The 27026-nt window shown below is 43.2% G+C and overlaps 1 protein-coding gene and 1 long non-coding RNA gene across 3 annotated transcripts in view; one reads left to right on the top strand and one right to left on the bottom strand.

The window, feature by feature from the left end:
- Positions 1-16650, bottom strand: part of AUH (AU RNA binding methylglutaconyl-CoA hydratase) — a 188159-nt gene extending 171509 nt beyond the window's left edge. Inside the window, exons 1-3 of one of the 2 annotated variants that reach the window (XM_039543143.1) lie at positions 16229-16650; positions 7613-7680; positions 7429-7516 (exon numbers count right to left, since the gene is read on the bottom strand). In XM_039543143.1, coding sequence (XP_039399077.1) covers positions 7429-7516; positions 7613-7680; positions 16229-16436 — 364 coding nt within the window. In that variant the 5' untranslated portion in view covers positions 16437-16650. Of the gene's footprint in view, positions 1-7428; positions 7517-7612; positions 7681-15693; positions 15916-16228 lie in introns of those variants that run through there. The other variant, XM_039543144.1, reaches the window with a different exon arrangement.
- On the top strand, positions 16044-24584 carry LOC120407519. Its single transcript, XR_005600085.1, has 4 exons — positions 16044-16247; positions 19054-19133; positions 20218-20494; positions 22687-24584. It is a non-coding gene; the product is annotated as an uncharacterized LOC120407519 (long non-coding RNA).
- The last annotated feature ends 2442 nt before the right edge of the window (positions 24585-27026 follow it).

Below are 27026 nucleotides of genomic sequence, written 5' to 3'. Positions count from 1 at the left end.
TGCTGTAACTATCATAATGCATATACATAAAAGGGCCCAATTAAAGTTGCACAGGCAACTTTCTAGTATTTCCTAACTTTCCAATGCTTGACTATTCAACCTTAATATTGATATTTTAATTTAGTTTGTGTGTAATTTTCCAGGTTTTAAAAAAAAGAGCAAACTGAAAAATGGGAATTCCACCTTGTGGCAGGTAGAAACCCATGTGGATTATCAGCAGGCCTGGACCCTTTAGATCCACACCAGAGACCTTTGCAACCTGAGCTAACAGAGTAAGTGATAGCAGCAGTAAATATGCATCCTCTATGTGGACCAGCACAAGAAGGGGATTGGACATTTTGCCAGTGGGTTTCACAGATATTTGCTGAAAGTAGAGGAATGGCAAAGAATCTTGGGTCCCACTCCAGGCTCTGGAAAGAAGTGTGCTCTAGTGAGCACAAACTCTTCTGCCCAATTCCCACACTCATGACCACTTCTGCCCAGTCCCCTCCAACCAGCTCCATCCCAGTCCTATCTCTTCCCTCCTTCCCAGTCCCAGTTTCCATACAGGCTTTTCATCCCATCTCCTTGCCCAGAAGTCCAACCCTCATCTCTCTGCATCCCTGTCCCCCACTCAACCCACTAGCTCCTTGTCCTGTTTCTTTGCCCAGGCAGTCCCTCCCCACCAGCATTGTTGCCACTCCTTCCCATATTCCCCAGTCCCACTGGCTCCTAATCCTACTATTGCCTCTTTTCAACCCTGGCTCCTAGTCTCCTTACTCGGCTAGTCCCAGTCTTGCCACCACCACCCTGCCTCCAGTTTCCCTCCCCCAGATCTGGCTCTTGTCCCCTCTACATTTGAATCAAGTAGTTTCCTCTTCCACATTGTCTGGGCCCAAAGGGAGGGGTGATCTGTGCTTTCAGTGGCATGAGAGACACCTGCTCTCAATTCAGGTGCCTGGATCTGGACTTGACACAGCCCAGAGCTACAACTGTAGGGAAAGTTCTGCTCAATCTGGGCTGAAGCATGCCCAACATGGATGGAACTTCAGGGAATTTAACCCAGAAGGTCTAGCAAGTCTGAGCACATGCAAACTGACATTTTCCAAAGGCCAAAATAACTTGGCCAAATCTGAGCCAATTTGCATGGGGCATGTGCCAAAAAGCACATTTCTGATATAAAAATCTACTCCCCAGCGAGGTTTCAAGTCCCTACTCCAAGGCATGGGGGGAGGGCAGGCTTTTTCAGGAAAAAGGTCACCAAATTTTTTTTTAAATGGGTAAAAAACATTTTTCCTCTAGCCTTGTTCTCAGAAACAGCTGAACAGTTTTCACTGAAATTTTTAAAAAAGTAATCCAATCTGAGGCAGACACCCAGTTACAATTTGGCAAAGTTATAAGCATCTGAAAATAGGGTCTTAGAATGGGAAGTGTTGCAATTTTAATAGGTTGTGCTGTCAGTCCCACCTATAATAAAAATGACATCTGAGATAATCTCTATCCCAGGGGTCTCAAACACTTGGCCCATGGAGCTATTTCCTGCAGCCTGCCATTGCTCCCCTCACCCCCTGAGCAAGCCGCTTCCCCGCATCCCCGCCTACCTCCCAGCGCTTCCCACCACCAAACAGCTGTTTGGCGGCACTTAGGACTTTTCAAGAGGGAAGGGGGAGGAGCGGGGACGTGGCACGCTCAGGGGAGGAGGCTGAGAAGAGGCGGGGCCAGGACGGGGATTTGGGGAAGGGGTTGGAATAGGGGCTGGGAAGAGACAGGACAGGGGCAGGGCCTCATGGAAGTGGTGATGTGGGGCGGGTCCGAGGGGGGGGGGGCTTTTGTATCTTTGTATGAAAAGGTGTCAGTGATGTGGCCCTCGGGCCAATGTATAGTCCTCATGTGGCCCTCATGGTGATTTGAGTTTGAGATCCCTGCTCTATCCTAAGCTACTGAATAGAACCAAGAGAGCTAAAATGAATCATGAATAAGTGTAAACCCCAGGTCCTAACAAACCTAAAGACAAACAAAATTACTGGTGTATATAATCAACCCCTCCATTACATCACTCAAGTTTGGAAACGATGGTTATTATTGGATCTTTAGCAACTTCTGTAAGTCCAGATAACAACAATGGCCCAGGCAGCCTATTTTCCCACCTTCACCTATCTCATATCACAAGATCTTTTCTCTGAGAAGTAAGACTTGATACAGTTCTTTGTACCTTTTCCACCTGCATACTGGATTATATGCAATGCCATTTACCTGACATTACCCTTAAAGCTACCAATTTTTAGCTACTGCAGGATGTGCCTGCTGCCTTAGTAATGCATCTCATATGGATATACATTCATTTGAGTAACATAAGCTCTATTTACTTTCCAATTAGTTTCAAGGGCGATTTGAGATTTATCACCTCTAACTCCTTTTGGTTTGGGGGCTCTATTTCAGAGAGAGTGAGATGATACCTCCTTATACATATTCTTACCCAGCAGTCAAAAAAATCAAGGACAAATCAGCTGACAATGTCATTATTTGCATGGCTAGGGAAAGGACATCTCTTAAATATTAGAATCTAAGCTCCCGCCCTAGCCCAAATTTGTTAGCCGTTGAGGACACCAATAACTTACCCATGGTTTTCCTGAAAATTTGAGTTTCCATTATTTTAATTTTGGGTGTTTTTGAGGGGGGTGAAAGAGAAGCAAGGAAGAGTTGCCATATTTTTGAGATTGACATATCAGCATAGACTTACGACTGTTCTATGTAGTTTTAAAAACTGGAGTTAAGACATTCCTATTGGTGCATTATACACACTAAAATAAAATAAGCAGTAGCAATTTAGGTATAGATCAACAGGATTTTATTACTATAATACACAGATTTCAGGACTCGTGTTTAAGCATTCTTTTAAAAGTAGATTTCATTTTTGTTTTACAGGTAAAATGCCCACAATCTATACACACACAGCCCTTCCACCAGAAATATAAGCAGTGCTTCTCTTTAGATATTTTATAGCACCTTAGGGCATGCTACACACTTTATAGAAAAACATGATCCCTGCCCTGAAGAGCTTACAATCTATTTTTACACTTCATGCAGTTAGTAGGAGGTAACAGTATAAGGAGATGGAAGTGAGTGATGATGATCCTTGCCACTCCAGGCTGGTATTACACTCCCAAGGTTATAGCTTTTCTCTTGGTCTTGGCTTGGTACACACTGCCACCACCCAAATGCAAAAAAGCCAACCTTTTAACCCAGGAAGGAGCTCTTGGGAATTCCTCCCTGTGGAGTACCCTCAAGCCCTTTCACCCTTGATACTGGAGACAGTTTCTCGCTGGGTTGTGGACTTGGGCTTAGTCACACTGGAAGCAATGCAGGTGATGGGGTTGTTTCCGTTGACATGGTTGGCTAAGTCTTCTCCCAGTAGCATGGGAATGGGATAATCGTCATAGACTGCAAAAGTTCATATTCCTGACCAGCCCTCATACTGGACAGGCAACCTGGCTGTAGGCAAATTAAAAAAGTTGGCCTTAAACGTTTGCACCATCACTTGGGCCTCTGGGTCGATGAATTTGGGGTCCATTGGGGATTGGTGGATAGCTGACACCTATGCTCCAGTGTCTTTCAATGCAGTAATCTTCCTCCCACCCACACTCAGAGTTTCCCTTTGCTCTGGGGGTATTTGCGAAATATCTGGGCCTGAAAGCTCTTGGTGGGACTTCGGGGTGATGAGTTGTAGTCGGCTGGTGCTCTTGGGGCACTTGGCCTTCACATACCCCAGCTCATTACACTTAAAGCATCGCCCAGCTGACTGTGGGCTGGGGCGAGGTGGGTGGTTGGACGAGAGGGCATCTGGAGTCTCCCTGGCTGTGTGGACAGCTCCCCCTTGCGAGATGGGGCTTTGGGCTGACCCCCTTCTGATATCCGCTCCAACTGCTACTAGCTTTCTTCTTCTCCGCCACCTCCACCCATTTGGTTCCGATCTCCCCCCACCTCGATTACAGTTTTGGGCTTCCCATCTAGGTTGTACCTTTCTATTTCCTCAGGTTGTACCTTTCTAAGAACTGCTCCATTTGCATTAGGAGAGACATATCTTCCAGAGATTTAACACTTGCTCTTGATATTCAGGCATCCAAATTTTTTATAATGTGGTAGCCATATCAGGAAAATGCCATGTCTGGTTTCCACCTTAGGGTTCTGACCCGCCGGCGGGCATGCTCAGATGTTAGCCCCATGCTAATTCTGGCCTTTTGTTTAAAAAGTTCATACTCTTGTGTGTGTTCTTTAGGCGTTTTAGCTGCCACCTCTGCTAAGGTCCACTGAGCTGCAGCCTCAGCTCCACCATATACTGGTCTATAGGGGTGTTGTACCCAAGGTAGGCCCTTTCAAAATTTTCTAAGAAGGCCTCTTACCGGTATATCATCGCCTACCTTGTATGTGGGGAATTTCTTGGAGTGGGGAGCAGTACCTGGAGAAGGACTGTTAGGGTTACCTGCTGGACTCAACTTAACCCTTTCCAGCTCTAAGCACTTCAGCTCTAACTCCATCTCCAAGCGCTTTGCCTGTCTCCTCTCCTCTGCTCCGCTTCCGACTCCAAGCACTTGGCCTCTCTTTTGTCCTCCACTTCCAAACGCATCATCCATAGGAAGAAATCCCTGTCTTCCGCAGTCAGAACTCGGTGTGGGTTAAAGGCATCCCTCCAGCTTGGCACCTGGATCTTGGTCGGGGAAGGGCTGACCCTTCCCTCCTGGGAAGTTCCCAGTCCTCCATCCCCTCCCTTCATTTCCATCATGGAGCTGAATGTCTGGGCCTATCTTCTCCGTGGCATGCCGCTTTGGGAAGACTGTTTTTAATAAGGTTTCGGTGCCTGACCTCAACCCTCATGCACACGCTGCCCTACTCTTAGCCTAACTATTTAGTTGCCACGAAGCTAGAAAAGAAAAAAAAAATAAACAAACTGTTTGTTTGACTCCCTGGCTTCTTTGGTGTGCCTGTTCCCCCTCAGGCAGAAAAGAAAAAAGAAAAGAAGAGAGGAAAAAACCTCCCTAGCTTTTCAAGCAGCCAAAAGGAAAAATGTGTCCTTTTAAAATCCTGAGGTCTATGCTTCTGGTTCAAAACTATCCCACCGCTCTGCCACCATGTCATGGCTGAACCCCCACTCTGTTACTCTGAGTGCAGAAGTAGGGGACCGCAAAGATTTTAAAAATTAATACTTGCCACTCCAAGCTTGTATTACACTCCCAAAGTTGCAGCTTTTCTCTGACCTTGGCTTAGTAAACGCTGCCACCACCCAAATGCAAAAAAACTTTTAACCCAGGAAGAGCACTTTGGGAATTCCTCCCTGTGGGGTACCCTCAAGCCCTTTCTCTCTCACACACACACACACACCCCACAAAGGAAATTAGCTACCAGCTAATCAAACAATAGGCACAAACCTTTTAAGACACTAAAAATCCAATTCTGTTCTTTAAAAAGGTGTTTTTAATAAAAATAAAAAGGAAAAAAACATTACATCTGGAACTTAGGCTTTTTCCTAGATCTTAAAAGAAAATTCCCAAAATTAACCACCCAAACTAGCTTTTTTTTTTTGGGGGGGGGGGGGGGGTTCAGCTTAAAGGTTACGAGCAAACAAAAGCATCAGGGGTTAGCACAAAGGAGATCCACAAGCCAAAATAAACCTGATTGTGTCTAACTAAACATTCCCTATCCAAATAATTTCTTCTAGGTATGGAAAATGACTTTTCATACTTGGTTCAAGCCTTACACAGCATTGCTGCTCCGTCCCTGCAGCCCAGAGAACAACAGACAAATGGAAAGCTTCCCACTGGCTCTTTTGGTCAGGTGCCCACTCCTTTTCTTTTACCTGTGGGCTTGTTAACCCTTTACAGGTAAAGCAAGCAGAGAACAGCTACCAAGAGGGATTTTACAGCTAGCTGGCTGGGTGTCTATCAAAGGGAGCTACACCCCGCCTTCATTTATCACAGAAGGATTAGGGTTACAACGAGATCACTTGGGTTTCTCACCTTTTAGACATGTGCACATTTTGGTGGTTCTGTTAGGAATACATACAAAAGTATTGCCTCATTTCCTGTAGTCATTGCAAAATAAGAAACCTGAGATTTGAATGAAGTGTAAGAAATAGCTTGGTGGATCTCACCTCTCCTTGGTTCTGACCCAAACAGCACATCAATGCTACCCGTAGTGGTCTCACTATTCTGAGACAAACTTACTCCTGTTCTCTCTCCACTGTCATCACTGACCTACTTTTCCAGCAAGGAGGATAGGCAATAAGCCTATTCAAAGACAGAGACCAATGCGGCTCTCTAAACTTGCTAACAAGGGGTACTGGCACAGTGAATAGAACCAGATGTCCTTGAAGCCACAGTACAACAATTCAGTGACATATCTGGGGCTTTTTATGGGAATAAGACAACTGATATTTGTGAACTCATGTTTCTCATATCACAGCCATCAAGATAGCCACTTAAATGTTTTACTTAAGAGAAATATGCTTTTGAAAACCTTGATTTGGTAACTAATCCCACCTAATGGTTTCATATACCACAATCACCCATCCCACACACTACAATGCATTTGTATGTATTACTGGTGAAGGCACAGGATCACATTCTTTAATAAATTATCCACATTTAAGGGAACAGCCAGTTAAAGTTTGCTATCTGTTTTTAATGCCATAATGCAGGGATTGGCAACCTTTGTCATGTGGCCCGTCAGGGTAAGCCTGTGGCGGGCCGGGCCGGGCTTGTTTACCTGCAGTATCTGCAGGTTCAGCCAATCACAGCTCCCAATGACTGCAGTTCACCATCCCAGGCCATTGGGGTTCGTGGGAAGCGGCGCGGGCTGAGGGGTGTACTGGCCGTCCCTCCCCGCAGCCCCCATTTGCTGGGGACAGCGAACGGTAGCCAGTGGGAGCTCCGATCGGCTGAACCTGCGGACACTGCAGGTAAACAAACCAGCCCGACCCGCCAGAGGCTTACCCTGACAGGCCATGTGCCAAAGGTTGCCGATCCCTGCCATACTGTTTGCCTAGTTTCACAAGTTGTTTTTATGGATTTTATACCTCCAAGTTGAAAGTAAAGACAGCATCCTTCTCTATTACCATTCATACTCTACCAGTCCCATTAACCACTTAGCAATATTAGGCTCTCATTCCAGAACATAAGCAAGACTTTAAGAGTTCAACAGAATGCATTTATCCACTACTTTGAAAAAATCTACTACATATTGTGAAGTGTTCTTTATGATGCAGAAAGAAGAAAACAGAATGAAGCAGATGTTTCTTTCTTGTTAAAAATCAAGGGAAAAAAATCACATGAAGAGGTTTTGCTTACAACTGAGATGAATGTGACAAGGTACAACGCTTCCTTGGAATCTTGGCCATTTCTACTACAATGCTATCTTACAGATATCCAACTTCACAGTAAAATTAAGTTTGCATACCAGCACAGAATATCCCAGGGACTTCGCTTCGGAATATAACAGTTCGTACTTTCTTATCAGATTTCAGAGCATCCACAGCTTTTGACATCTACAGAAAAAAAAGGGGAAAAGGAATTTTTTTTTCAAAATATTTAATTCCAATACATTGCCTTCAAAATTAGAAGCTTTAGTTTTTCCCCCTTACCATTTTTATAAGATTTTTATTAAGTGCATTTTTGGCACGAGATCTGTTTAATCCAAGTACCACAATTCCTAGAGGAAAAAAGAAGAGTTTGAATCAGTGTCATATTAAAAATATAATTAAGCATTAAGTACATACTTGTGTCCATGTTATTTTGACTCTAAACAGATATCAAGTTAGGACTGTAAGAAAATTGACACGTGTAATTATTTTGACTGACTTGTTTTGAATATATTCTTGTTAGTTTGCTTCCTTTTTCAGAGTGTTTCAATAGCCATTAGAAATGGCAATCACTTTAAGGACAGACTCAGAACTCATGACCTGATATACATGAAATTACCACATTTGTGCACACAGCCTGACTAGGCCAAATTTGTGAAAGCAAATAATCATAATATTTGCCTGAACAATTAAGCTTGTGTCTTGGTACTTAAATGTAGTCTTTGGATATTTCTTCATAAAAACTTTTTTAAAAATACTTTATTTAAAAAAGAAAAAAAACCACAAAGGCGCTGCCAGGTCCTAAATTTTGACTTTTTTTTGGTGTGTGGGTGGAGATGCATATTTTAGCATAGCACCCGCTTGGTCTTGACAACTCAGTCACCACACCAAAAAAAGCATGGTTCATGTCAGTTACAACAACAACAAAAAACCCACCACCAGCGAGGTACAGGTACTTTGCATGTAGCACTTTTCCTTAGCCGTATCCCAATATATTCCTTATTCCAAAATTATTTCAAACAAATACTCAGCTTGGTCATAGAATCATAGGACTGAAAGGGACCTCAAGAGGTCATCTAGTCCAGTCTCCTACACTGATGGCAGGATTAAGTATTATCTAGACCATCCCTGACAGGTGTTTCTCTAACCTGCTCTTAAAAATCTCCAATGATGGAGATTCCACAACCTCCCTTGGCAATTTATTCCAGTGCTCAACCACCCTGACAGTTAGGAAATTTTTCCCAATGTCCAACCTAAACCACCCTTGCTGCAATTTAATCCCATTGCTTCTTGTCCTATCCTCAGCGGTTAAGGAGAACGGATTAAACATACATAGCTATGTGTACATGTAGTGAACAGAGTGGGCCTAGAGCTCTGATTTTAGATTTAAACGTATGCTGCAATTCTTGTTATTGAAAGGTTCAAGGATTTGGATGATACTATAAAAAAATTAAGGAAACTGTGTGACTTTTTCAACCTTTGTGACATCCTTTTAAGTAAAACATGTACTTTTTATCTCCAAATAAGGATGATCATTGTTTTCTAAATTCAATAATAGTAATACAATACTGGAAAAGATCCCCTAAATAGCTGTAATGAAGCACTTCTACTCTGCCATGCCATGCACACATCAATAAAACAGCTACAGTTCTTGTGGATAGATGAATTTTCCCTGTGTATTTTTCTGTACCTGTCATTGGATTTATACATCTTGCTAGGAACTACGTAGTTAACGCTGACAACAGCCACACCAATAGAATCAGAAAATTCTCGGCTGATGTGAACATCAGCCTTCTTTCTTCCTTTTGTGCATTTACAATAAGTTTTTCACATAGTGCCTGAGAAGCCCTAGAGCAAGAAAAACTTGAGATTTTTTTTCAGGTATGCTGCGTACTCTAGTTCTAGTATGTGTTACTAACAAGGCACTATCGTAAATTTCATTGCTTAGCACAAAGGTATAGAAAAGAGTTGACAAATATGGTCCAGAACCTTACAAAGGTTTTTTATGTGTATTGGTAGTATGGAATAGTTTTGACTGTACTGTATTACCCATTTTGACCATGATAGACACACACTAGGGAGAAAATTAATATTCATGTTAGCACCTTAATTAAGAATGTTCTGACATAAGGATTAAAGTTGTTAAACAAAAAATATAACAAGTTCTCTGCAAGGGGAAAATCCCTAAAGAGAAAAAACACAAGTGTATAAGCCAATTCCTCCTACTACTCCCATCAGTTTCACAACAAGTCATAACCCTACCACTTCCTTCCCCGACTCAAAAAAGTGACAAATGCTCAGCAGCCCTCTACCCAACTTTCCAACCTTCCTATTTATGGAAAAAGTAGTGTGAGAATCGTAATCAGAAATGTGTGAAAATATTAACATAACAGACATAGAATATGCAATCAGGTGTATAGAGGAATCTTCCATGGATTCTTCACCCCACTCCTTTTTTTTATTTTTAAATATAGCCATATCACCATAGTATCAGATCACCTCTGAAGATAAATTTTCAGGTTTATCTTTATAGTGGCAGTATGAGATAAGGAATGTATTATCTCATAACAATAATACATAGATAACGATAGCTCATCTCAATTGATTAGACTCTGCCTGTTGGTATGCATACTTCCACCTTTTCATGTTCTCTGTATGTATAAATATCCCCTGTCTGTGTGTTCCATTCTATGCATCCGAAGAAGTGAGCTGCAGCTCACGAAAGCTCATGCTAAAATAAATTTGTTAGTCTTTAAGGTGCCACAAGTACTCCTGGTTTTTTTTGCGGATACAGACTAACACGGCTGCTACTCTGAAACCTGTATTAAATTAGTGTCTGAAGTACAAAAAGTTAAATGATTTGCCTGAGGTTGCATAGGATGTCTGTGGCAAACCAGGAATTGAATATAGTCCTCCTGAGTCCCAGTCCAGTGGTTTAACCACAAGATGATCCTTTCTCCTTTTTTCTCTCTTGAATAGCTCTTACTCAAATAGCGATCAGATCAAATGTTGACTGTTTTAGGAGATTTGACAAGATTATAGCCATTGGCGATATGGATACAATGTAACCATTTTATCTGCTGTCAAAATTCAAGGAAGTGAGATAACAGGAGCAGAAATAACTGGGTTTCCTTCATACCACTATATGGCAACACTATTAAGCTACAAGGGGGCGGGGGGGAAATGACAGTAAAACCTGCCAAGAGTGACTACTCATGAAAGTGGCAATGTTAGGGAGTTGATGCCCAGCAAAGCACACTGGAGGCAAGGAGTAACTGAGTGACTCACTGTCCTGATATCCCAATAACGGTCACAATAAGGTAAAATTGTTTCTTGTTTTTTAGTTATGGCCAAAACAAACTTGGTTTCTTGGCTTCAGGGCCCAAAAAATTAAATTCTGCACATTAAAATAACATATGGTGAATGCTGTACTACAGCAGTGTCTATAAACACCATAGGGAATGAGCCTTGGGAATGAGGGAGTCAGCTTCTCTGCCACATTCCACATCCTGCATGCACTGGTGGAGAATAAGAGAAATCTTTTGTCCTGCTGGATGATTTATCAAGAACTGGTAAAGTATATAGCAGTGTTGATTTTGTCATCGTTAGACTTCAGGATTAGTATTTCTTGGACATGAATAGGGCCCTACCAAATTCACAGCCATGAAAAACATATCACGGACCATGAAATCTGGTCTTTTGTGTGCTTTTACCCCATGCCATACAGATTTCACAGGGGAAGACCAGCATTTCTCAAATTGGCAGCCCTGACCCAAAAGGAAGTTGCAGGGGGGTTGCAAGGTTATTTTAGGGGGTGTCACGGTATTGCCACCCTCACTTCTGCGCTGCCTTCAGAGCTGGGCAGCTGGAGAGCAGCAGCTGTTGGCTGGAACCCAGATCTGAAGGCAGCGCTCTGTCAGCAGCAGCGCAGAAGTACGGCTGGCACTACCATATCATGCCACCCTTACTTCTGCACTGACTAACAGCAGCTCTACCTTCAGAGCTGGGCTCCCAGCCAGCAGCCACTGCTCTCCAACTGCCCTGCTCTGAAGGGAGCACTGCCAGCAACAGCAGTGCAGAAGTAAGGGTAGCAGTAACACAACCACCCTCCACCCCTACAAGAACCTTGCGGCCCCTCCACAACTTCTTTTGGGTCAGGACCCCTACAATTACAACACTGAAATTTCAGATTTAAATAGCTAAAATCATGAAATTTACAATTTTTAAAATCCATTACCATGAAATTGACTAAAATGGACTGTGAATTTGGTAGGGCCTTAGACATGAAGAAGGCAAGTCATTTCCTGTTTGGGTTATTTCAGGGTATTTGCCCACTTAAGAAGACTGGTTCATATCCAGAAGGCTGCATATTAAAAAGTAATTATTTGCACACCACCATATTCAACCATAAGAATAGAAACATAACTCTGCAATCATAAGAGTAGAAACAACTTCCTGTTTTTTAAACGAAAGCTTAAATTTTACAGAAACAGAGCAGGCCATTGGAGGGGTGTTGGAATGAGGTTCCAATTCTCCTTGAGTCCTGTTGGAAGTCAAGGACACAAAACTCTATACGCTAGAATAGGACTACATTAAAAATGAAATGCAACAGTGTCTTGAAATTATTTTAGATTAAAAAAAAAGGATTCCCTCACGTCTAGAAGCCATTTTAACTTGAATTTCCTGCAGAATACTGGAGAGAGAGAGAATTGTGAGGAAAGTGGTCATATGATACAGCATGGTTGTTATTCATAGTGTGAGCATACTGTAGCTCCACATCGCTTTTTACATTGGCGTCGTCTTACTACAGTACTTGATAGGAAAACTGATCTGCACTCTAACAGAAATTTTAAAAAGTGGAAAAAGAAATTGCAAGAGCCATTCTATTTCAATTCCTACTTATAGTACTTTATAATTTCACTCAAGCTTAGCCCATATCTACACTGGGAGCACTTTCCCTGTACAGGTATATTATACTGGCAAAGCGCTTCAACTGTGGATGTACCTACATTGGCAAAGCTGTACTTCCTGCATGGATGGCAAACTGCACCATCCCATCACTTTGCAGGTGACTGAAACAAACTATCTATCTCAGCAAAACTGCTTTTACTGGTACACCTCTACCCCGATATAACAAAACCCGACAGAACATGAATTCGGATATAACGCGGTAAAGCAACGCTCCGGGGGGGGGGGGGGGTGCGGGACTGCGCACTCTGGCGGCTCAAAGCAAGTTCGATATAACGCAGTTTCACCTATAACGCAGTAAGATTTTTTGGCTCCCGAGGACAGCGTTATATCAGGGTAGAGGTGTATAACTGTGTCTGTATTAGGGACATATGTGCTGTCACACCCTTGACTAGCATAGTTATGCTGACAGAAGTCTGTAGTGAAGACATAGCTTTAGTGTATGTTTTAAGGTGAGATTTTGTTTTTTGGAAGCTTGTAATAGAGTTTCAAGTTATCTTTGAATTATATGGCATATTTTTCATGTTTCAGGTTTTTTTAAATGACTTTTTTTAATTACTTAAAATACTTTTCTGTATAAGGCCTGGTCCACACTTAAAAGTTAGGTCAACATAGCTATGGAGCTCAGGGATGTTAAAAATCCACACCCCTGGATGCCGTAGCTATGCTGGCCTAACCCCTGGTGTAGATGTGGCTAAGTTGATGGAAGAATGCAAACACCATTTGGAGAGAGGGATTAATTATGGGGATGGAAAAACCCATTCCATCCCTGTAGGAAGCATCTACACAGCTATTAGCAATGTAGCTGTAGCACCTGTAGTTAGACATGGCCCAAGGGTCTGAATGCTACAGAAACCCACTGATGTTTGCTGGAATCTTGCTGTTCCTAAGGACATAGCGCTACCCAGCTAGATGCTGTTTGATGACCCTCTCACACCTACATTGTTTTATCTTTAAACCCAACAGCACATTTACATATCTTGCTATGTAACAAACATTAGCTGAAGTTGCCAGACAAGCACAATAAAAGCCCAAAATGTCTCATTGATATCATTCTTACCTGTAGTTAGAAGTTATCTTTACTCAAAGCAGGGTATACTTAATAAATACCTTTCTTTCATAATGTTGGTCCAACAGTCACTTTCTCCCTACTGACTATTCCTACTCCCGAAACATTAGGCATTGTAACATACGATACAGCACTGATTTCCGCTAATGGCCCTGTCCTTCTCTTGGCCCTATCGCAAACCCCTTGCCCTTCTTTACTAACAGAACAAGACTATATCTATAAAAAGGGGAATTGGACCAGTCAGCTTAACTTTAGTATCCAGAAAGATAATGAAACAAATAATCAACCAACCATTTTGTAAGCACCTAGAAGTAAAGAAGATGGTAAGTAAGTCAACATGGATTTTCCAAGAACAAATCATGTCAACACAACCTAAAATCTTTCTCTGACAGGGTAATAAACCTGAGGGGGAGGGGGAGAGAGCACTAGATGTGATATATTTTTGCTTTAGAAAGGTTTTGGATGATGTTTCACATGACCTTCTCTAAGGAAACTAAGGAACGATAGCCTAGACGACCTACTACATGGTGGGTGCACAATTGGTGGGAAAATCATACCCAGAGAGTAGTTATCAATGGTTCACAGTCAAGCTGGAAGTATATATTGATGCAAAAACAAACAAACAACATTCTGGGATGTATTAGCTGAAGTGCTGTAAACAAAACACAAGAAAACACATTCTACTTAGCACTAACAAGCCCTGATTTAGAGTAGTATGTCCAGTTCTGGGCACCACACTTCTGGAAAGATATGGACAAATTGGAGAAAGTCCAGAGGAAAGAAACAAAAATAATTAAAAGGTCTAGAAAACATGACCTATGAGAAAAGATTGAAAAAACTGGGTTTGTTCAGTCTAGAGAAGACTGAGGGAGGATGTGATAAGTTTTCAAGTACGTATAAGGTTGTTATAAAGAGGAAGGCAATAAACTGGTCTCTTTAACCACTGAGGACAGACAAGAAGTAATGGGTTTAAATTGCAGCCAGGGAGATTTAGGCATTAGAAAGAGCTTCCTAAGTGTAAGAGTAATTTGCTCCAATGCTTAACTACTAAGGGAGGTTGTGGAATCTCCATCATTGTCTAAACTGTTCGTAAAAACCTCCAAACATCTGTCAGGGATGGTCTAGATAATATTTAGTCCTGCCTCAGTGCAAAGAACTAGACTAGATGACATATTGAGGTCCCTTCCAATCCTACAATTCTACTATTCTGTTTTGTTTTGACTAACAGGGATGGGTATATGCTGGGAAGGAGGAAACCATTTAAAAATAAAAAAATAAACCACCACCGCTCTTCAGCAGGAAATAACCACCCTCCTCACTGCAGAGATTCCCCCAGAGCTCTGAATGATGGTAACCTTACCATGTTTTATTTTTCTACCCCCAGATTTCTTTCCCCGAAAGTCTCCACCAACCCACTGTATAATGCAATCTATAGTACACCATATCACATGTACTCAAGAATAAATTGAAGGTAAATGCCGTATGTCATGTATCTTGATTACCTGACTCACATTCTAACCAGTAATCCAACTTTGCTGAAAGTATAGGACTCTGTTAACATTGTCAGCCACTGAGCAGTCTCAAATAGTCACTATCTGAAGCACTATTCAGTCATGTGCCAGTGAACAATTTAAGGTCAAATATTTCACAACCCCACAAGACTAAAGATGAGTGTTTTATAACATTAAAAAGAGGTGATTCTCAGTTTCCCAACACGGTACAGGATGTACTTCTAGCAATGCACTATATTAAAATCATAATATATAATAACTATACCAACAAAAGGTTGTTTACAGCTGGTTAAATAGGAAACATTTCACCAACACTTTGCCAAGATCTTTACCCCTTTCTGCCCCATAATTCAAAATTTCACTGAAATTTTTAAATTTTAAAAATTTCAACTCTTTTATAGCTGATTACGAAACAGGGACTGTAGCAACAGGATCATCATGGTATTGGAAGAAAATGAGAGCAGGCACATCAGTGGCCAGATTACGCCATTGGCACAATAGGTCCATACTTAGGGCCCGAACTCCTGAAGTCTGGTGATGAGGTCAGAATCTTAGCTTTCATTTAAGGAAAGCATGTATCTAATGTTTATAGTTAAGAAAAGCATGAAAAAACAACCCATGCATAATGTTTGCCTGAGGCTGCGGAAAGCTTGAAACAGGTGGTGAGAGGTGTAAATTGCACCACCAATCTCAATATAACTAACTCCAAGACCTGCTGCTCTAGCGCTCTTTGCCAACCCTATCCCAGCAAACAGCTTTATCTGGGGCAAAAAAAGGGAACAGCAGGCTAGGACCACCACTCAATGTAGACACACCCCCGCTTCCATCCCTGCTGCTCCCCGGGTGTGAGAGCTCCTGAGACTTCTCAGACGCTCCAGGAAGAGGGTGGGGATGATAAAGTGCCCCATCACCACCACTGTAGGCACGTGGCATGGCATATGGTGGGCCCTGATTCGGAGTAGCAGGGGTGGGAGTACAGACGGGCTAATTCAGAGGGGGCTGGCAGGCAGCTTAAAGGGCAGCAGCTCCTACTCCATCGCCCACCCACGCGCCCCTGGGGACGCACTGCGCATGGGCAGCCTGTGGAGGCGGGGCAGCCACTCTTCTTCCCCCCCCCCCCGCCCCGCACTTAAAGGGCCAGCCCCAGGCATCAGCTGCCCCGAGATCACAGCGCTGCGCCGGGCGGGTGACCCCGCGGGCCTCCGGCGCATCGCACCGATGCACCAAGCGAAGGGGGCGGGGGGTGACCCCAGTCCCGGGACTCTCTCCGCAGAGTCCAGCGCGCAGTGATGGGCAGCTGCACCCGCAGCTCTCGGCGGAGCAGCCTCCCCCGGCCCGCGCTGCCGTTACCTTGGTTCTCCTCGTCCAGGTACCGGACCCGCAGCTCCTCCTCCCCCTTCGCCTCCGAGCTGTAGCCCCTCCCGGTCGGAGAACAGGCGGCCCCTCCCCGCACCAGCCCCCGCGCACCCGGCCGGCTGAGAGGCGAGGAGGCAGCGGCTACCGCAGCCAGCCTGACGCTGCCCTGCAGGAGGCCCAGGCCGCCCAGCGACGCCGCCATGCTGCTGCCTCTTCCCACCGCGCCGGCCCCGGCTCCGTGCCGCGGAGCCGCCCCTCCCCCCACGTTCACACACACCACGTGACCCTACGGCACGCACCGCTCCCTCCCACGCGCGACCCCAGGCAGCGCGAGGCAGGTAACGCTCCCTCTGGGAGCGCGAGGTCCCCCCACGCGCATAGTCAGCCTCGCCTCGCGCTCTGGGCCCCTGCCCCTCTCATGCCAGGAGCCTCCCAGCCATGCCCCCTCTGGCACCAGGCACTCAGCTAATGATGGGTGCCCGGCTGCCCAGGGCCAATGAGCGGGGACCATGCCCTGGTGACCCTGCCCCCACCATTGCCCCTTCCCACTTGCATACAGAGCAAGACGGCAGCACCCCTGTAGTCACCGGACACAATGTTGGACCTAGATTTTGTAGAGCACTTTTCATCAGTAACACTCAATGCACTTCACAATCCTTAATGGAGTTAGCCTCACAGCACCGCTCCCCCTGGCAGGTAGCGAAATATTCTATTGCCGGTTTTTTAGACGGCTAAATGACTTGTCCAAGGTCATTAAGAGAGACAAGGTAGGTGAGATAAAACTGTTGGTGAGAGAGACAAGCTTTTGAGCAACACAGAGCTCTTCTTCACGTCTGGGAAACTAACTCAGGCCTGGTCTACACTACAGAGTTAGGTTGATGTAAGACCGCTTATACCAGCCTAACTCTGTAAGTATCTACACTACAATGGTGCTCATGCTGATGTAAGTCACTCACTACATCAACTTAATAACTCCACCTGCACGAGAGGCATAGCGCTTGGGTTGATGTAGTTAGGGCAATGCAGTGTCTGTGTAGACACCGGGTTACTTACATCACCTGTTGGCTGTCAGCCCTGCCCAGAGCCCACAACTGTAGCCCTTCCAGCCCCAGGGCTGACAGCCAGAGAGGAAATGAGAAATAATAGCAGCCATGAAACTGACAAGAATGTAAGTTTCCCTGCTGTGAAATTGAGCCCTGGGCTGGGCTCAGGCTATCAACCCCCACTGTTGGGGAGGCTGCAACAGTCGCTCTGCACAGCTGTCAGTGCCCCACAATGCCCCACTTCAGTCAGTGCAAGTGCTGCTGGTGAGGATGCACAATACCAGCAGGAAGAGGTTAGTGTGGACACCAACAACTGATTCAATGACTGTGGTGACCTAACTTAAGTCGACCTAATTTTGTAGTGTAGACAAGCTCTCTGAGTGTCATTGCAAAATACTAAGTGAAACAGATTTTTAGCACACGTAGTTCATAGAATCATAGAATATCAGGGTTGGAAGGGACCTCAGGAGGTCATCTAGTCCAACCCCCTGCTCAAAGCAGGACCAATTCCCAACTAAATCATCCCAGCCAGGGCTTTGTCAAGCCTGACTTGAAAAACTTCTAAGGAAGGAGATTCCACCACCTCCCTAGGTAACCCATTCCAGTGCTTCACCACCCTCCTAGTGAAAAAGTTTTTTCCTAATATCCAACCTAAACCTCCCCCACTGCAACTCGAGACCATTACTCCTTGTTCTGTCATCAGGTACCACTGAGAACAGTCTAGATCCATCCTCTTTGGAACCCCCTTTCAGGTAGTTGAAAGCAGCTATCAAATCCCCCCTCATTCTTCTCTTCTGCAGACTAAACAATCCCAGTTACCTCAGCCTCTCCTCGTAGGTCATGTGCTCTAGCCCAATCATTTTTGTTGCCCTCTGCTGGACTCTTTCCAATTTTTCCACATCTTTCTTGTAGTGTGGGGCCCAAAACTGGACACAGTACTCCAGATGAGGCCTCACCAATGTCGAATAGAGGGGAATGATCACGTCCCTTGATCTGCTGGCAATACCCCTACTTATACAGCCTAAAATGCCGTTAGCCTTCTTGGCAACAAGGGCACACTGTTGACTCATATCCAGCTTCTCGTCCACTGTAACCCCTAGGTCCTTTTCTGCAGAACTGCTTCCTAGCCATTCGGTCCCTAGTCTGTAACAATGAATGGGATTCTTCTGTCCTAAGTGCAGGACTTTGCACTTGTCCTTACTGAAGCTCATCAGGTTTCTTTTGGCCCAGTCCTCTAATTTGTCTAGGTCCCTCTGTATCCTATCCCTACCCTCCAGCGTATCTACCACTCCTCCCAGTTTAGTGTCATCTGCAAACTTGCTGAGAATGCAGTCCACACCGTCCTCCAGATCATTAATGAAGATATTGAACAAGTTAACACATTTCAAGATACCATTCAAGGTGAATTGTCCAAGGTCCCACAGGGGACTTGTGGCGGAACTGGGAATTCAACTTGTGTTTCCCAAGTTCTAAGGGTAGGGTCCTGACTGCCGAACCATCCTTCCCCTCCAGCGATGCCATGTTAAAATGTTTTTGAACCAGTTTTTAATGCGTTATTCCACTAGTACAGACAGAGCCTTTGACAGTACACCTCATTTCTATGTCTGATTTTCCTCTTGTCTTTTAAACTTTAAGTGACTTAAAAATGTCTGTTTTTTTCTTGTGAATGATTAAACTAAAAGAGAGATTTTAATTCTGGAGAACAGTTTTGTATCCAAGTTGTAGTCAGACCTCTGGCTTGCCTAATGCATTATGTCTCTCTTGTCTGTCTTCTAGGTCCTGATTTTGTAACTTGTTCCATGCAGGTGCAGAGTTCCTGCTACATGGAACAAGTTGAAGGATATGAGCCTGAGAATGTAAGCTCTGCAGGCACAAACCATCTTGTACAGTGCCAAGCCCTTTGCTGACACTTTATAAATCAATAATTACAATCAAATCACTGTAAATAGAAGCTGTTTTTGAAGTGGTTTCTAACCACATCTCTCTAGGTAGATAGAGAAAAAGGCTGAGCTACCTTCCTTGATTCTAATGCAAATTCATAGTTGTATAGGTTTTAAGGCCAGAAATGACCATTATGATCATTTAGTCTGACCTCCTATATAAATAACACTGGCCAGAGAATTTGCATCAAGCCCATATCTTTGCTAGAGAGTATCTTTTTAGATCTGAAAAAAATAAATTCAGTTCAGAATTGCTTCATACTCCTAGGCACTAAGGAAGATTGTTAGACCTGTAATTAGTGTACAGTGGTTTGACCCTCAAGGGGGACTTGAGAAAATTAGTGTTTGATTATGAATTGAAAATGTATCCCCGAAGCCACACCATGTGATTTTTAAACTGAAGTGTTTTAATCAGATCTGTCCCTATATGGAGGAAGTAAGTAGTACTGTACCACCACCCACTGCGGTCCTGATACGAGGAGTAGTCCTGGTATGAACCAGAAGCTCTTGGGCAGCTGCAGTCTTTTCCCTGATGCAGATGCTCAGTAATGCCCCCACTGGCTGCTTTCTGATGAAAGCAAAATTCTGTAAAATAGTGCAGTGGTTTTCAATCTTTTTTTTATGTGTACCCTTAAAAAGTTTCAAATGGAGGTGCAGACCTCTTTGGAAATCTTAGATTTATATCTTTATGATATAACAATCTTTAAGATTTATTTTACAATAATTTGTGTAAAGTTAAAAAATAAAAATTTAATTATTAGCAAGAGAAACTAATCATGCATGGTTTCAGAGTGGTAGTTGTGTTAGTCTGTATCAACAAAAACAACAAGGAGTCCTTGTGGCACCTTAGGGTACGTCTGCACTACGGGATTATTCCTAATTTACATTTCAGTAAAGAGGTGGACAAATTGGAGAAAGTCCAGAAAAGAGCAACAAAAATGATTAAAGGTCTAGAAAACATGACCTATGAGGGAAGATTGAAAAAATTGGGTTTGTTTAGACTGGAGAAGAGAAGACTGAGAGGCAGCGTAGCTGGCGGGATTCAGCGGAAGCAGCCGGTTCCCCTCAGGCCGGCAGGCGCGGACGCAGAGCGTGCCGGCCGGCGCTACCAACCACACAGCTGGAGGAGCCACGGGGCGGAAGCGGTGCCTGCTGGCTGGCGCTGCCCATCACACAGCCGGAGGAGCCGCGGGGCGGCAGGCCGGCGTCGAAGCTGTGCCTGCCAGCCGGGGCAGGTGCAGCCAAGCGCTAGGACAGGCGGCAGTGCAGGAGGGAAGGTGAGCGGGGGGGGGGGGAGGGAGGTCCAGTCTGAGGGCGTGGCCAGAGGGGGAGCCAAGGGGGGGCTCCTTTTTAATGTTTTTTGTTCCCCCTGCGCTGAAAACCTGGCTACGCCACTGCTGAGAGGGAACAGTTGCTACAAGGAGAAAGGAGAAAAATTGTTCTTCTTAACCTTTGAGGATAGGACAAGAAGCAATGCGCTTAAATTGCAGCAAGGGCAGTTTAGGTTGGATATTAGGAAAAACTTCCTAACTGTCACAGTGGTTAAGCACTAGAATAAATTGCCTAGGGAGGTTGTAGAATCTTCATCATTGGGGATTTTTAAGAGCAGGTTGGACAAACACTTGTCAGGGATGGTCTAGAAGATAATACTTAGTCCTGCCTTGAGTGCAGGGGACTGGACTAGATGACCTCTTGAGGTCTCTTCCAGTCTATGATTCTATGGCTCTATGGTGTATTTTCAAACATTTACAGTTTTTGTATTTAGAAACCAAACATTTCTAAGTTTGCACATATAATACTAATTACTGTATTACATTTTGTGGGTTGGGATACTGGACTGGGACACAGAAGATCTGTGCTGAGTTCCTGGTTCTGCTAAACACTCCTTTGGTGACCTAAACAAGTCATCTACTCTCATTTCAGATCTATAAAATGGCAATAATAATTCCCTGCCTCAGAGAATACATACAGTGCTCAGACTTATTTTATAGCCCTCATCACTACAATAAGTATCTAAATAGTCCTGGCCATGTACCATTCATATATCTGTGTAACATAATCTGAGTAAATTACCTCTATTGATCTGGCACATTTCCTGATCACCGGGTAAAGGAGGAAGTTGAATGAAAGGAGGAGAGCAAATAGCAGAAATTAATTTAGCTACATGGGTTAGCTGAGTGGGGTGTGGATGGTCTACTATATCTATCTTTGTTTACATTTCCTTTAGTTACCCGGTATTAAAGTGGCATGTTTCCCTGGGATTAGAATTCCAGAACAGACCAGTGTTGTCACCTTTTGTGGTCCTTTCCTCTGTTGATACCAGTGCTCGTCATCCTTTTGAAGAGCTCCATCCAGGGAAAGCTTTGGCAGAGTTCCTATTAACCATATACTTGAGGTTCTACACTTTGCTAGCTGAGAAAGCAGGTTCCTCTTGACTTCAGGTGGAGAGTACCTTCCAGGAGCAGAAGCTGCACAGTACACAATAACTGAAGCAGAGCACTGTGTTTGATGTGACAGCTTGGTAGAATGGGGATGCCCCATTTTACCAGTATCAGAGGGGTAGCCGTGTTAGTCTGGTTCTGTAGAAGCAGCAAAGAATCTTGTGGCACCTTATAGACTAACAGACATTTTGCAGCATGAGCTTTCGTGGGTGAATACCCACTTCTTCGGAAAAGCATATAACAGATGGACCAGAACTACGACATGAACCCAAAAAAGGGGGCATCTTTTTATAACGAGAACATTACTATATTAAAATTGAACCTCAATCCAAAAGGTGGAAATTTCCTCCAATCTGGCATTCAGTTAAAATGAGTCACTTTAATCACATGCTTATAAGAGAATGGTTTCTTTGCACAATGATCAGGGATATCTTACTAGAACCCTCAATAACACTGTTTAAATATCATTAGCATGATTTCAACCATAGCATGGACACAAGATCTGACAATACAAACATTGTTGAGGGCACAAGCTTGTCCAAGAAACTGCTGCACTGAGCAAGGCAATAGATTTATCTTGAGATTCAGGTTCAGACTAGGAGTTAGGAAAAACATGGTCTTTTATGGTTAGGTTGTAAAATGTTATAGAAAATCAGTTGCGCTTTATAGACTGTTTGTTGGACATAATTCTTTATTACTGCTCATGAGCAAGCAAGGAGTTACACTGTATGTTAAACAGTTGAATGCAATAATTATATTTCCCTTCTGTTCAGCTAATTTTTTTCTTGATTTTAAGGTGGCTTATGCCTAAAGACATTTACTAAGCTCACAGTAGATGGGGTGTAGATGATATGTGGATGTTTAAGACATTATTTACCCTTTTGCTAAAGCTGTTGCATTTTTAAATGAAATCGGTTGCACAGTTACTGTTTAATTAATGTTATGTTATTACGCACAAATCACTCAGAAGATAAATTTTAAGTTGTTATAATGTAAAAAGTATTTATGCTCATTTCTTTTCCTTTTAGGTCTATTGTGATACACAGTTTGTAATACAAAGATCTTCTGAACATATTCTATCCTTTGTGGAAACTGTCCCCTAATCATTCTGACTTCATGTGGGGAAAATACTTACAGTTTGTTAAGTTTTTGTTCATAATATGAGTATTACTGTCTTTTACCTGCCCAGCTGAACTGTTTGCCAGCATCCCCTCCCCTCTAAGCACTTACACTCAGACTCTGTCTTCATTGCATACGTCTACACTACAAGCACTACAGCAGCACAGCTGCTGCTATGATACTGTAGTGTAGGCATTGCAGTAACAGAAGGGGTTTGTCCATCCTCACTGTAGTAAATCCACAAACACCCCAACAGATCTACAGTGGGACTGACTGGGAATTTTTCATGGACCTGAGTGATGTAGCTAGGCTGACCTAAGCTTTAGGTGTAGACTACAGGTGAGAAACTGCAATGGAGTAAAAAACTCTTGACTAAATTCTGTTCTCATGCCTGTAAATACTCCTTTTATATCAAAGAATCAGAATAACTATCTTCATTTCCAGAAGGAAAGCAAAAGCTGAAACTAGTGCAGTCCTTATTTCGGGGGTGGCCAAACTGCAGCTCTCGAGCCACATGTGGCTCTTTTACAGCTAAAGTGCAGCTCCCAGACACCACCTTCCCCCACCTCCCTTCTCCAACTAACAGACTGGTGGGGTGGGGAGCTCAGGGCTTTAGGTCTATGGGGTGCACCTGCTGGGACCCCGAGCCTTGGCAAGTGCCTCCCATGGGACAGAATCCTCAAGTCCCACCACACTGCTGCAGGGCAGAAACACCGAGCCCCACAGGCGCGCCCAGCTCTTGAAGTTATGAAGATTATCATATGCGGCTCAGAGGGTCCGTAAATGTGGCCATCCCTGCTTTATATCATATCCAGATGTAAAACTAGATTGACTTGATCTAGGAAAACTAAGGACTACATGTACTGCTAGAGTTATATGACCACAACCTGTTCTCTAATCATCCCCCAACCCCAAAGGGAGAGACTGTCCATGTGGAAGGGAAAAAAACAGTTTCTTGAGCAGTCATCATGCAGTTCTTTAAGAAATGCAGGCACTGCTTCCCTAAGGATAATATTAGCAGTCTCCTCCAGTGATGAACCCAATGCCTCACCATCCAAGAGGCTCATAGCTTTGGGGACAGAGGGAAGAAGGAAAAAGAAATAATTTTCTCCAAGCAGACCTGCCACAAAATGTCTGTATCTACTGCGGGCAGATTTGCAGTTCCAGGATCAGACTCCTGAGTCATCTCAGGACCCATATGTAAATCCGTGGTAGAGATCATCCTCGAATCTAGGGATTGCCAATCAATCAATCAATCAGCTCATAACTCCCTCATAACTCATGCAGGGAAGACCTCATATTTATCCTCACTACATATGATATGCTGCTGTGGCAGCAGTACTGTAGTTCCGTCCAAATCCACGTGATTTTTATCTGTGAAGTAGCTTGAAAACTGCATAGCTGAACACTTTTACCAAATGGAGACAGTAAGGATCAACCAGTCTGTGTATCACTAGAAATACTTCAGTTGACTGGAATTTCACAGAGGTTATAATGGGGGATGGGGGGGAAGCAAAAACAAACAAAAAACCCACCTCCCTCACAACTCCATTTAATTAGTCTCCTGCACAGCCACAGTATAAATTTTCTAGGAATTTTCCTGCAGCAGTTGGTTGACATCGAATGAGACCGCCACTAACAGCTCTACAAGTTTTTCATCCTGCTTCAGCTATTGCAGGTAATTGTATACCATGATGACTTGGATGACAAAGCCAAGGAACAGCATCTAAACAGAGTGATCTCTTGGCTGAATAGCATTGTTTCCTTAGAGCCGCCTCAAATCTAACTGGTTCCAAGAAGAGACCGACTATATAGGTAATTTTTCCAGATTAAAAAAGGGCTTACCCTGGGATCAAAAACAAAAGAGCTAATCATTGTATAATTTGTGTATGAAAAAAATCAGGAAAAAAAAATACAAAATGGCCAGCCGTTTATCTGCCTAATTTCCTAATTTGCATGAACAGTCATGCTAATTATATGTATTGGTGCACATTTTCTCCAGGGCCTTCAACTTTTGGGTGGTCAGCACTCTTAAAATCAGGCCACTTATTTAGATCCCCAAAGTTAGGCTCCTGTATCCTTATTTTGGCACCCATTTTTAAAAATCTTGGCCAGTACTATGTATCAACTAGGGAAAAATTGCAAAAACGAACACTGATTTTCAATGTCAAAGTCATGGACAAGTTAATGGTAAATGAAATATTTACCTTCCAAATAGCATCTGTTTATATGTGTCTCTGTTGTATAGTGTGGAGTCAATCTTTTGCCTGGAAGTTGCCCCAACTGGAAGGAGGAAACTATCTGCCTAGGAAGAAATAAGATACTGTGTTTTGTCAGAGATGGCAGCAGTTGTCAAATAAGATTTACATGTTCAAACACTTCATTAAAGTTAATAATAACGCTAAATTAGTAGGTTCTTAGCATATTGCTCTCTGCAGGCTTTTCCTTTCAAAGTGTCCTATTATATATAAAACATATAATGCTTTGCACATTTTTTGAATACACTTAAAAATGAGTGAGGAATATAGTTTTCTCTTAAATGAAGTCTGCAGAAGTGGCCACCTTCCTGTGATATCGGATGTCCAACGATAGGTGGAAGAAGTAAAATATCAAAGGATGTTATGTTTCCGTGTTCTGGAAGAATATTTAAAGAAAATCTATTTGGTGAAAAAAGTGCTCAAGATGAGATGTTCAGAACAGCTAATAAACGGTGAACATTTAATATGGTTGCTGTTAAAACATACTGGGACAATTCCTGAATTTCTTACTCAACTTCTTACTTGGGATCTGATTGGACCTTCTAGATTGCTATACCATACTGAAGGAATAGGGAGTGTCCTTAGCATCCATCTCTTTTTCCAGATGCAGCCAATGACACATTATGCATCATGGGATCCAGGAGAGGGTGCCATGGGCAGTCAAGGACTGGGATACATAATGCCTACATTATTGATAATAAAATGTGTTTATTGTGTCTATCTGCCATTATATTTGAGACACCTTCCAACTATAGAATTCAGTGAAAAATATACACTAGATAAAAAATAAAGGACTTTTTGGTTTGTTTTTGTTTTTTTTTTACAAAAAATCACATTAAATGGTTAAAGTTAAATCCGTATTCTGGATTGAAACTATTTAAAAATAAAAGTGATTTTCTACCTCTCTTAAATTGAATCGGTGGTGAATACCATACTTAGGTAATTTCACCAGTTTTGCAGGAAGGTTCACTTATTTCTTGTGCATCAGTTTTTAGGTGCCCGACTTGAAATGCCTTGACCTAATTTTTCAGAGGTGCTGAGGTCCTGCAACTTCATTGGCTTCATTTGTACTTGCAAGTGTTCAGCACTTTTGAAAATTCCGGCTCTCGGTGTCTCAAATTCTGCACCCAAAAACTGAGGAAACAACACTAGTAAACACATCTGAAAGTTTGGCCAGAACCATGACTAGAGATGTTACATCACAAATAGAGAATGCCTAGAAATACCCGCACACGGGACCTTCATGTTGAAAATAGAGACTGTTAACAAAGAGAAATGTATTCACCCATTATTATCCTTTTTCTACCTTTTTACTAAAACACAAATGCCTTTAGTTAAAATCTCTCCCTCCCGGCTTCTCCCTCTGCTTGATCCAGCACTGAAGGCATCATAATTCTGTTTAAAATATCAGTCTGTTGTCATGGAAATGACTCTGATGTCACAAATTCAACTTTAGAACGTAGCTACAGTATCAAATATATTGAGAGAATGGGATTGTGAGAAGGAAGCCATTGTTTAAACATATACCTTTGGTAACAAGCTAAAAGGGAAAAATGTAAGTTAATATATTAAGAGTAAGTGGTTTATTGTTTAAGCCTGATATAGGAAAGTCCATCTTTATATATTAATACACACAGAAACAATTGTATATACTCTCACCGGTTTTCAGACTCAACTAACAAAGCATATTGTGAAATCCAATATTACTGGCTTTATATCTGAGTCAATAATATATTCAAAAAATAGGGGTATAAGGAGCCGGTGTGGTATCCCTCTGAACCAGAGGGTGAGGAGTCACTCTCAGCCTGAGTGGGCAGAACCTGGCCAAGTTTACTCTACCCCCCGGAAGGGGAGGGGTGGAACAGGCGATACAAAAGGTGGGGCCCTAGCCCAATGAGGGCAGCACCAGAGATGGAGACAGACACAGGCTGCTGGCTGCTCCCTGTGGACCCTGCTGCTGAACCAGGGGATGCCCTGGACCAGGGGAAACC

The sequence above is a fragment of the Mauremys reevesii genome, linkage group 6 (genome assembly GCF_016161935.1).
Source record: "Mauremys reevesii isolate NIE-2019 linkage group 6, ASM1616193v1, whole genome shotgun sequence".
Classification (NCBI taxonomy): Eukaryota; Metazoa; Chordata; order Testudines; family Geoemydidae; genus Mauremys; species Mauremys reevesii.
The sequence above is the reverse complement of the archived record's forward strand: the minus strand, read 5'-3'. Positions and strand labels throughout refer to the sequence as shown.